The sequence below is a fragment of the Schistocerca serialis genome, chromosome 11, assembly GCF_023864345.2.
Source record: "Schistocerca serialis cubense isolate TAMUIC-IGC-003099 chromosome 11, iqSchSeri2.2, whole genome shotgun sequence".
Taxonomy (NCBI): Eukaryota; Metazoa; Arthropoda; class Insecta; order Orthoptera; family Acrididae; genus Schistocerca; species Schistocerca serialis.
This window is the reverse complement of record NC_064648.1, coordinates 63,549,015-63,561,521: the sequence shown is the minus strand read 5'-3', so window position 1 is coordinate 63,561,521 and position 12,507 is coordinate 63,549,015. Positions and strand designations below refer to the sequence as shown.

The following is a 12,507-nucleotide window of genomic DNA, read 5'->3' as shown; positions in this document are numbered from 1 at the left end:
TATATGACTTGATTGCATTCACAGGTGGCCCCACCTCTGATGGGATATGATAAGCGTGTGACACAAATGGAGTAAGTTGTCGTTGGTAGATGAATCGGACAGGTCTTACAGCCTAGTCTTCCACGGAGGTGTGGCCCGTGTGGCAAGGGGTTGGGGCTGTGGCTGGGGATAGAGTACAGTATTATGTGCATCATGTGGATGGCAGAATACAACTTTGGGAAGAGTGGGAAGGATTGTGGGTTCGATGTTCCTAATTTCAGCTCAGAATAAGTAGTGGAAGTGCTGACAGAGGATATGGTTTTCAGGATAATGTTGGTGATGAAGGGGCTTCTCCTTTGGAGCTAGTCTTTGGGCTCGGTCAGAGGATTAGGGGCACATGTGGTTGTAGATGCACTGGCGTTTGTGTTAGGCACCAGAAACCGAGTGAGTACGAGTCCAATGTTTAGGGTTTCATACGTGAGAAATTGAGGCAGCACTGTTGCTTTTGTGTTATACTGGCTTCTTTCCTGCTCATCAATTTGTTCCCTCTTACTAAAACATACAGCAGTGTAAAGCCCTCACGAAGGACAGATGTTGATTGCACTATTTTGTTGTTGTTGTAGTGTAGCAGTGATGGTGAGAATGACCCACTCTCAAAATAATAAGGCCTTCAGTGGATGTAATTTCCCCATGAGCCTAGTTCAAAAGCCGATTTCCCAGACCATCGCCTGGTGTTGCTGATCCCTCAAAAAAAAAAAACCTTTGGAGCATGCCATTTGTCAGTAGTATCCTGGTTTTGAATGTATTAATCAGCTATTTAAACAGTGCCATGACTTCCTAAAATTGTGCCCTGAAATGAGATCCATTCTGAGATTTTGCCCACCACACCTAGAATGGCCTTTCATTGCCTTCCCAATCTGTGCAGTATCCTTACCAGACCCTATGCTCCTTCTGGATCTATCTCCCTATGCTATGGCTCCTACCCTGTGTCCAGCTCTACTGCAAGACTTGCCCTGTGCACTCTCCTACCACCACCTGTACTGGCCCTGTAACTGGCAAAACATATACTATCAAAGGGAGAGCCAGCTGTGAAATGGCACGTCATATAACAGCTGTAATGTAAACACTGTTCGGCGTTTTACAACGGTATGACTACCAGCAAGTTATCAGTTAGGATGAATGGGCATAGACAGTGGATGTATAGTGCTACACACAATACCCTGTTGCAGAGCATAAACAACACGAGTCGTGACCTCAGTGCCTGTTTCATCACTTATGCCATCTGGATTCTTCCACTAGACACCAGTTTCTCAGAACTCTGCTGGTGGGAACTAGTGCTACGTGTCCCTGGCTCTTGCCACCCATCTCGCCTTAAATTACGTTAATATTTTTTCTGTCTCAGCATTTCATCATAGTAACTACTCCTTTCTTCACTCTGTTTTCATTTTCTACATCTTTCATTCTCTGACCTGTTTATTTTTCGTCATGCTCCTCCCACCTCCGTTACATATAATGCATTTAGCTTTTCAGTCTTATTAGCTTGTGCATGATATTTTAACAGTAATCTGTGTTGCATATTATCCTGTCTTCGACTCTCAGAATAAGACTGTCTCTAATGAAGTTTTGTTTTGTGAGACCGTGGATGTTGTAAGACAAACATTACATAATGTGTTGTATAAAATTGCAGGTTTACTCCAAAAGAGGAAGAGTGACATTTGAAAAAAGTTCGATGTTATAGTCCACACTTAAGGTGGAAAAAATGAAGTGCAAACAAAATGGTTGTGTTCTTTCCCATTCCCATGCAACCCCCCCCACCACCACCACCACCACCACCACCACTCCCCCCTGCGGGTCCGGGGTAAGAATAGGCTCGAGGTATTCCTGCCTGTCGTAAGAGGCGACTAAAAGGAGTTTCAACCATTTCGCCCTTCCATGTGATGGTCCCCCTTGCGGTTTGACCTCCATTTTTCAAAATTCTACAGAAGTACGAGCCTTTTGGGGAAGGACGCCTTACGTGGTGTACCGCTGGTCCTCAGTGCACTAAGACCTTGGCACTCAGCTTTGTACTGGCGTTGTAACCATACCCATTATTCCTCAAATTGGGCCTAAACGCCTGATGGGTTGTACAAGTTATGCCCATAGTGCGTCCCCATCTGCACCTACGATCATGATGGACTTTCCATGGCACCAGAAATCCAGCACGGTAGCCAGCCCGTTGTGGTGGGGTCGTCATGTATCCTCTAGGTTGTAGCCCCCTGACAACACAGGGATCGTACTGCCGAAACCTGAGCTGCACCCTCCCCACATCGGCCAAGGAGTAGATGCCCGTCTCCTTGGGGCATCAGGGCTCCCGGCAACGGTCATCCTGCCAGGTGGCCCTTGCTGAGGCTGGGTGGCGCCCGTGGGGAGAGCCCCTGGTCGGAGTGGGTGGTATCGGGGCGGACGTTTCGCAGATGAAACGTCAACACGTATCAGGTCGCTCTGCGGCCGAGTCTTTCAAAAGGAAAGGTACTGTTTCTAGTTCTGGTTCTCCTGCCCTTTTCCCCTTGGCCACTCCCTGGGAGGAGGGACAGGCCCGCCGGCTTGGGGCGAAGTGCTTCCCCCACTATTTGGTCTCTTCTCGAACCGATGGGGGGACGTTCGCCACCTCCAAGCCCATGTTCTTTGTTCAGCACAGTGAGGACATCTTCGGGGAAATCGAGGCTCTCAGTAATATGCGTTCGGGGTCCGTTCTTATAAAGACCACCTCCGCCACACAGTCGGCGGCGCTCCAGGCGTGCGACCGCCTAGGGGACATCCCAGTGTCCATTGTCCCGCATCTGGCACTAAATAGGACGCAGGGGGTTATTTTTCATCAGGACCTCCTGCTGCAATCTGATGAGGAGCTCAGGGCCAACCTGGAGCGCCGTTGCGTGCATTTCGTCCGGCGAGTCCAGCGCAGCCCCAAAGACCGTCGCATCGACACCGGGGCCTTTATCCTCGCCTTCGAGGGGGACGTTCTCCCGGAGAAGGTAAAGGTGATGTGCTACCGGTGCAACGTGCGACCTTACGTCCCGCCTCCTATGCGCTGTTTTCGGTGTTTGCGCTTTGGGCACATGTCGTCACGTTGTGAGGCTGAGCCCCTTTGTGACGATTGTGGACATCGTCTTTGTGAGGAACATACATGCACCCCACCACCTCGGTGCGTTAATTGTCCTGGCATCCATTCGCCGAGATCTTTAGACTGCCCTGCGTTTCAGATGGAGATGATGATTCAAGAATTAAAAACTTTGGATCGCCTCTCTTATTCTGAGGCCAGGGAGAAGTATGACCGTCTCCATCCCGTGACGTTGACAACTTCGTTTGCCTCAGTCGTGTCCACTACTTCCACAGTATCCTCACCCCTATCCTGTCCCCCCTCCGCCTCCTCCGCCCATCAGGGGGCTCTGCCTCCGCCTCCCAAATCCCTCCCTTCCAAATCCTCCTCCCCCGTGGCCCCCACCCCCTCTGCCCCAGGGGCCACCCTTCCTCCTCCTCCTCCCCCTCCGCCGCCTGAGAAGCGATCCTCTTCTCAGGCGTCCATCAGGGAAACGTTCTGGACCCTGGCTTCCGAGGTCTGGCGTTCCAAAACGGACCCCGCGTGTGAGGACCTTCTTCGGGTCCAGCCCACCATCCCCGTGCCTCATCGGACTTCCCAGAAGGCCTCCAAGAAGCAGTCTTTATCCCCCTCTCCACCCCGGCGCATTTCGTCTGACACTCCATCCGTGAGTCGCTGCTCCCGGCCGTCCTCAGTTTCGCCGGACGCTCTGCTGCCAGTCGCTCAGCTGGTCTCTCGTCGGTGAATGATGCTACCCCTCCTATGCAACCCGGGAAAGTGGCCGCAGCTGGCGACGACTCGATGGAACAGGATCCGCCTCCCGCCGGTTGTAGCGTTGTTCCCTCGAAACCTGGTCCTCCGCGGCCGTCGAGGTGACCAGCTCTTCACCCGTTTCGTTCCCCCTTTTTTTCTGACTAGCGATGGCTTTGTTACATTGGAACATAAGAGGTATTCGGTCTAATCGGGAGGAATTACAACTGCTCCTCCGCCTGCACTGTCCGCTTGTCCATGGTCTCCAGGAAACCAAGTTGCGCCCAACTGACCGTATTGCCTTTACCCACTATACCTCGGAGCGGTCTGACCTCACCTCTGTGGACGGTATTCCAGCTCATGGTGGGGTCATGGTGCTCGTTCGGGACGATGTCTATTACCATCCCATCCCATTGACCACCCCACTCCAAGCAATAGCTGTCCGTATTACTCTTTCTGCATTTACTTTTTCCGTTTGTACCGTCTACACTCCATCGTCATCCGCAGTTAGTCGGGCTGACATGATGCACCTGATCGTTCAGCTTCCTCCGCCGTTTTTATTGTTTGGCGACTTCAATGCCCATCATCCCCTTTGGGGCTCTCCTGCATCCTGTCAAAGAGGCTCACTCTTGGCGGATGTCTTCAACCATCTCAATCTTGTGTGCCTCAATACTGGCGCCCCAACTTTCCTCTCGGACTCTACTCATACCTACTCCCACTTGGACCTCTCGATCTGTTCTACCACCCTTGCCCGTCGGTTTGAGTGGTATGTCCTTTCTGACACCTATTCGAGCGACCACTTCCCCTGTGTCGTTCGTCTCCTGCACCACACCCCATCCCCACGTCCTTCGAGCTGGAACATACCGAAAGCTGACTGGGGACTTTACTCCTCCCTGGCGACCTTCCCGGACCACGATTTTCTCAGTTGTGACAGTCAGGTCGAATACCTCACGGCTGTTATCATCAATGCTGCGGAACGTTCCATTCCTCGTACTACCTCTTCTTCACGTCGTGTTTCCGTCCCCTGGTGGAACGAGGCTTGTAGAGACGCTATCCGTGCTCGACGACGTGCTTTACGCACCTTTCGCCGCCATCCTACGTTGGCGAATTGTATTGGATACAAACGACTCCAAGCGCAATGCCGTAGAGTCATCAAAGACAGCAAAAAGGCTTGTTGGGCCTCTTTCACCAGCTGCTTTAACAGTTTTACTTCCTCTTCTGTCGCGTGGGGTGGCCTGCACCGGCTGTCGGGTATTAAGGCCCACTCCTCGGTACCTGGCCTGACCTCAGGTAATGAGGTCCTCGTTGATCCTGTGGCTGTCTCCAACGCCTTCGGCCGCTTTTTCGCGGAGGTTTCAAGCTCCGCCCATTACCACCCTGCCTTCCTTCCCAGAAAAGAGGCAGAAGAGGCTCGGCGACCTTCCTTCCACTCGCTGAATCTGGAAACTTATAATGCCCCCTTTACTATGCGGGAACTCGAACGTGCGCTTGCACTGTCCCGGTCCTCTGCTCCGGGGCCAGATGCCATTCACGTTCAGATGCTGGCACACCTTTCTCCGGCGGGCAAAAGCTTCCTTCTTCGTATCTACAATCGCGTCTGGACCGAAGGTCAGGTCCCCATGTGTTGGCGTGACGCCGTCGTTGTTCCTATACCCAAACCCAGGAAGGATAGACACCTTCCTTCTAGTTACCGCCCCATTTCTCTTACAAGCTGTGTCTGTAAGGTGATGGAGCGCATGGTTCATGCTCGGTTAGTTTGGATTCTTGAATCTCGACGGCTGCTTACCAATGTCCAATGCGGCTTTCGTCGCCGCCGCTCCGCTGTTAACGACCTTGTGACCTTGTCGACATTCATCATGAACAACTTTTTGAGAAGGCGCCAAACGGTAGCCGTGTTCTTCGATTTGGAGAAGGCTTATGATACCTGTTGAAGAGGAGGTATCCTCCACACTATGCACAGGTTGGGGTCTACCCGGTCGCCTGCCCCTTTTTATTGATTCCTTTTTAACGGATCGAAAGTTTAGGGTACGTGTGGGTTCCGTATTGTCAGACGTCTTCCTCCAGGAGAGCGGAGTGCCTCAGGGCTCCGTCTTGAGCGTAGCCCTTTTTGCCATCGCGATCAATCCAATTATGGATTGAATTTCACCTAATGTCTCAGGCTCTCTCTTTGTCGATGACTTCGCGATCTACTGCAGTGCCCAGAGAACATGCCTCCTGGAGCGCTACCTTCAGCGTTGTCTAGACAGCCTCTACTCATGGAGCGTGGCAAATGGCATCCGGTTCTCTGAAGAGAAGACGGTTTGTATCAACTTTTGGTGATATAAAGCGTTCCTTCCGCCATCCTTACATCTCGGTCCCGTTGTTCTCCCATTCGTGGAAACAACTAAGTTTCTAGGGCTCACGTTGGACAGGAAACTGTGTTGGTCTCCGCATGTCTCTTATTTGGCGGCCCGTTGTACAGGTTCCCTTAATGTCCTCAGTTCTTAGTGGTTCATCTTGGGGAGCGGATCGCACTGTCCTGCTTCGCTTGTATCGGTCCATAGTCCGATCGAAGCTGGATTATGGGAGCTTCGTCTACTCGTCTGCTCGGCCATAACTCTTACGCCGTCTCAACTCCATCCACCATCGGGGGTTACGTCTTGCGACCGGAGCCTTCTACACCAGTCCTGTCGAGAGTCTTTATGCTGAAGCTGCTGAATTACCATTGACCTACCGGCGCGACGTACTGCTGTGTCGGTATGCCTGCCCGACCACCCCTCTTACCAGTCCTTCTTCGCCGATTCTCTCTACCGTCAATACGGGTTGTATGTGTCTACCCTGCTGCCCCCCGGAGTCCGCTTCCGTTGCCTGCTTCGACAATTGGATTTTGCCCTCCCTACCACCTCCAGAGAGGGTGAGAGCCTGACACCACCTTGGCTCCAGGCTCCGGTTCATATTTATCTCGACCTCAGCTCGCTCCCGAAGGAGGGTACTCCGGCTGAAGTGTATTGCTCATGGTTTGTCGAACTTCGTGCTCGACTTGCCGGTCACACCTTTATTTACACCGATGGCTCCAAAACTGACGATGGTGTCGGCTGTGCCTTTGTCGTCGGGGCCGCCACCTTTAAATACCGGCTCCTCGACCAATGTTCGAGCTTTACGGCCGAGCTTTTTGCTCTCCATCAAGCCGTTCAGTATGCCTGCCGCCACCGCCATTCATCGTATGTACTCTGCTCTGACTCACTCAGTGCTCTTCAGAGCCTTGGAGTTCCCTATCCGGTCCATCCCTTGATTCAACGGATACAGCAGTCCCTCCATTCTTTCGCTGATAATGGTTCTCCTGTCAGCTTTCTGTGGGTTCCCGGACATGTAGGAGTGCCCGGGAATGAGGCTGCGGATGCTGCAGCCAAGGCTGCAGTCCTCCTGCCTCGGCCAGCCTCCCATTGTGTCCCGTCATCTGACGTTCGTGGGGATGTTTGTAAGAGGCTTGTGTCGTTGTGGTGGGATGCTTGGTCATCGCTCCAAGGAAACAAGCTCCGGGCAGTAAAACCGCTCCCAACTGCTTGGACAACCTCCTCCCGACCATCTCGGCGAGAGGAGGTCCTTCTGATCAGGTTGCGGATTGGGCATTGCCGGTTTAGCCACCGCTACCTGCTCTCCGGTGACCCAGCCCCGCAGTGCCCTTGTGGTCAGGCATTAACAGTGCGCCATGTTTTATTGTCGTGTCCCCGCTTTAGTCAATCTTGTGTTGTCCTGTCCCTGCCATCTACTTTACCGGATATTTTAGCCGATGACGCTCGAGCAGCTGCTCGTGTTCTGCGTTTTATAACTTTGACTGGCTTGTCCAAAGACATCTAACCTTTTTACGTATTTTATCTGCATCTTTGTCAGGTCTTTCTGGTGTCCCCCCCTCCCCTTGAGTTTTACTAGATTCCATGTGCTCTAACAACAGTGACTGGGCGCTAATGACCTCAGTAGTTGAGCGCCCTTAAACCCCACAAAAAAAAAAAAAAAAAAAAACCACCACACAGACAGAGAGAGATATTTACAGGATGATTCTTATTAATGTTTTAAAAGCTGTGATGCGCTGTTGATGATAGTGCTGAGACAAATAATTTAATGCAAGACGCATGGGACTGCAAATCTTGGGAAATATCCCAAAAGTTTGAAGATGTTTGACATGTGATGGCATCAGATGATCTACCTGGCTGCACGTGCAGGGGTAGGGCTTGTTGATCCTACCCTTAACGGTATTGGGCCATGCTACACATTGCTCCATTAGATACATTGTTTTCGTCCTTGCATTATCTGAGGGGGTACGGTAGTGCTCATGGTAGTGGTAGTACAAGACTACGAGGAATTGGTTTACATTTATGAAAACAGAGTAGCCTAGCAGAGTGATGAGTCACTGCCTGCTGCCAGTACGATTAGGATTGAAAAGCCCAACAGCTGCCCCTGCAGTGAGATAAGTGATCTTGTGATGTCACATGTTGAACATCTGTCATCCACTTTTGCCGCATTTCCTGACATTTATGGCCCCAGGTGTCTTAAGTTAAATTATTTGCCTCACTGTCATCTACATCACTGTGGGGATTTTTTAATATCCCCCTGTATATTTGTATGTAGAGGGAAACATTCCACGTGGGAAAAATATATCTAAAAACAAAGATGATGTAACTTACCAAACGAAAGCGTTGGTATGTTGATAGACACACAAACACACACACAAAATTCAAGCTTTCGCAACCCACGGTTGCTTCATCAGGAAAGAGGGAAGGAGAGGGAAAGACAAAAGGATGTGGGTTTCAAGGGAGAGGGTAAGGAGTCATTCCAATCCCGGGAGTGGAAAGACTTACCTTAGGGGGAAAAAAAGGAGAGGTGTACACTCTCTCGCGTGCGCGCACGCGCACACACACACACACGTATACAGACACAAGCAGACTTTCCCTCTCCTTCCCTCTTTCCTGATGAAGCAACCGTGGGTTGCGAAAGCTTGAATTTTGTGCGTGTGTTTGTGTTTATTTGTGTGTGTATCAACATACCAACGCTTTCGTTTGGTAAGTTACATCAGCTTTGTTTTTAGATATATGTATGTATATATACATCTATTTATGTCTTCGTATTAACAGACCAATATTCACTGCTAACTCATCACGTAGTATATTAGTAAATATTGATCATTGTGCCCAACAATTGCAATGCTGCAAGCTCTGTGTCGTACTTGGGAACTTGTGTACTCTTTCTGCCTTCTGCGCTGATGTAGTGCACCTGTTCCTGACAACAGACTCAACTGACAAGTTTTCAGTTAAATGGACAGAGGCGGGGACTGGTGTGTCGAGTCTCTGAGCGTACGGAGAGGGTGAATTTGGAGATTTTGTATCCGCTGGCTGGTTTAAAACAGCTATACAAATCTCATTTCTGATCTCAGATGTACATTCACCGAGACTGTCCATTACCACACTTACCATTGGTTGTGTGGATATAGTTCTAGCTATCAACATTTTTGCTATATTTCTTTGCTCCTGGCAGGTTTACCATAGAGTCTACTTACAATTTGCCTTTAGTGATTACTCTGCACGTTAATTTTTCACGTCACGCAGGCCGTGATTGCAGTGCGATGGCGACCGTGTGCGGCAGTCGCGAGATGAGCCATCATCCCGTGTCGTGTGACACGTTCGTCGTATTGCCGCCGCTGACAGAGCACGGTGGTGTCGTCTTCGGTAAGAACTCGGACCGGCCCCGCGGCGAGGTACAGGAGCTGGTCTACTTCCCCGCCGCTGATCACCCGGCTGGCTCCAAGCTACAGGTACACAGTTGCCCTTGTTGTTGTCAGTACTCTGTGGACCAATTTGTGTACAGACAATGTGACCACATTAGTCTCACTTGTCTACAATGACAGGTACAGTTCTGGGGGTGAGGGCCAGCATCAGGCACGGCAGTGTTTGTGGATGCGCAGCATGTCCGGTGCGCCTAGGTACTGCAAACCATCATTTTTACATTTTTCTGCCAACTGACTCAGAAAAGTGTAAAATGCAGGAATCTGTAAAATACAAGAAAGCATAGGAAGCAGAATGAGCAAAAATAAATAAATTGCTCTTGCTGCTGTTCACTACATATTTGTTCAAAATATGAGATAAAAATTTTGGTAAACATTTTTGGAATACAGTGATCAATAGATTATTATATTTTGACTAAAGTTCAGTCTTGATCACACCATTTATATTTCAATGATATAGGTAACCGGTTTCGGTTATTTTCACATAACCATCATCCGCCTACCATCCTAAGGGAGCCATGGGTCTGATGATGGTTATATGAAAATAACCGAAACCGGTTACCTATATCATTGAAACGTAAGTGGTGTGATCAAGACTGAACTTAAGTCAAAATATTGTTGTTGTTGTTGTTGTTGTGGTCTTCAGTCCTGAGACTGGTTTGATGCAGTTCTCCATGCTACTCTATCCTGTGCAAGCTTCTTCATCTCCCAGTACCTACTGCAACCTACATCCTTCTGAATCTGCTTAGTGTATTCATCTCATGGTCTCCCTCTACGATTTTTACCCTCCACGCTGCCCTCCAATGCTAAATTTGTGATCCCTTGATGCCTCAAAACATGTCCTACCAACCGATCCCTTCTTCTAGTCAAGTTGTGCCACAAACTTCTCTTCTCCCCAATCCTATTCAATACCTCCTCATTAATTACGTGGTCTACCCACCTTATCTTCAGCATTCTTCTGTAGCACCACATTTTGAAAGCTTCTATTCCCTTCTTGTCCAAACTGGTTATCGTCAATGTTTCACTTCCATACATAGCTACACTCCATACAAATACTTTCAGAAACAACTTCCTGACACTTAAATCTATACTCGATGTTAACAAATTTCTCTTCTTCAGAAACGATTTCCTTGCCATTGCCAGTCTACATTTTATATCCTCTCTACTTCAACCATCATCAGTTATTTTACTCCCTAAATAGCAAAACTCCTTTACTACTTTAAGTGCCTCATTTCCTAATCTAATCCCCTCAGCATCACCCGATTTAATTTGACTACATTCCATTATCCTCGTTTTGCTTTTGTTGATGTTCATCTTATATCCTCCTTTCAAGACACTGTCCATTCCGTTCAACTGCTCTTCCAAGTCCTTTGCTGTCTCTGACAGAATTACAATGTCATCGGCGAACCTCAAAGTTTTTACTTCTTCTCCATGAATTTTAATACCTACTCCGAATTTTTCTTTTGTTTCCTTTACTGCTTGCTCAATATACAGATTGAATAACATCGGGGAGAGGCTACAACCCTGTCTCACTCCTTTCCCAACCACTGCTTCCCTTTCATGCCCCTCGACTCTTATAACTGCCATCTGGTTTCTGTACAAATTGTAAATAGCCTTTCGCTCCCTGTATTTTACCCCTGCCACCTTTAGAATTTGAAAGATAGTATTCCAGTCAACATTGTCAAAACCTTTCTCTAAGTCTACAAATGCTAGAAACGTAGGTTTGCCTTTTCTTAATCTTTCTTCTAAGATAAGTCGTAAGGTTAGTATTGCCCCACGTGTTCCAACATTTCTACGGAATCCAAACTGATCTTCCCCGAGGTCCGCTTCTACCAGTTTTTCCATTTGTCTGTAAAGAATTCGTGTTAGTATTTTGCAGCTGTGACTTATTAAACTGATAGTTCGGTAATTTTCACATCTGTCAACACCTGCTTTCTTTGGGATTGGAATTATTATATTCTTCTTGAAGTCTGTGGATATTTCGCCTGTCTCATACATCTTGCTCACCAGATGGTAGAGTTTTGTCATGACTGGCTCTCCCAAGGCCATCAGTAGTTCTAATGGAATGTTGTCTACTCCCGGGACCTTGTTTCGACTCAGGTCTTTCAGTGCTCTGTCAAACTCTTCACACAGTATCTTATCTCCCATTTCATCTTCATCTACATCCTCTTCCATTTCCATAATATTGTCCTCAAGTACATCGCCCTTGCATAAACCCTCTATATACTCCTTCCACCTTTCTGCCTTCCCTTCTTTGCTTAGAACTGGGTTGCCATCTGAGCTCTTGATATTCATACAAGTGGTTCTCTTCTCTCCAAAGGTCTCTTTAATTTTCCTGTAGGCAGTATATATCTTACCCCTAGTGAGACAAGCCTCTACATCCTTAGATTTGTCCTCTAGCCATCCCTGCTTAGCCATTTTGCACTTCCTGTTGATCTCATTTTTGAGATGTTTGTATTCCTTTTTGCCTGCTTCATTATTTACTGCATATTTATTATGTCTCCTTTCATCAGTTAAACTCAATATATCTTCTATTACCCATGGATTTCTACTAGCCCTCGTCTTTTTACCTGCTTGATCTTCTGCTGACTTCACTATTTCATTCGTCAAAGCTACCCATTCTTCTTCTACTGTATTTCTTTCCTCCATTCCTGTCAATTGTTCCCTTACGCTCTCCCTGAAACTCTGTATAACCTCTGGTTCTTTCAGTTTATCCAGGTCCCATCTCCTTAAATTCCCGCCTTTTTGCAGTTTCTTCAGTTTCAATCTGCAGTTCATAACCAATAGATTGTGGTCAGAATCCACATCTGCCCCTGGAAATGTCTTACAATTTAAAACCTGGTTCCTAAATCTCTGTCTTACCATTATGTAATTTATCTGATACCTTTTAGTATCTCCAGGATTCTTCCATGTATACAACTTTCTTTCATGATTCTTGAACCAAGTG

General features: G+C 48.3%; 1 protein-coding gene across 1 annotated transcript in view; it reads left to right on the top strand.

The window, feature by feature from the left end:
- The window catches only part of LOC126427035 (secernin-2), a 106,873-nt gene that overhangs the window by 8,322 nt on the left and 86,044 nt on the right, over nt 1-12,507 (top strand). Inside the window, exon 2 of the mRNA XM_050089211.1 lies at nt 9,385-9,590. Coding sequence (XP_049945168.1) covers nt 9,385-9,590 — 206 coding nt within the window. The remainder of the gene's footprint in view (nt 1-9,384; nt 9,591-12,507) is intronic.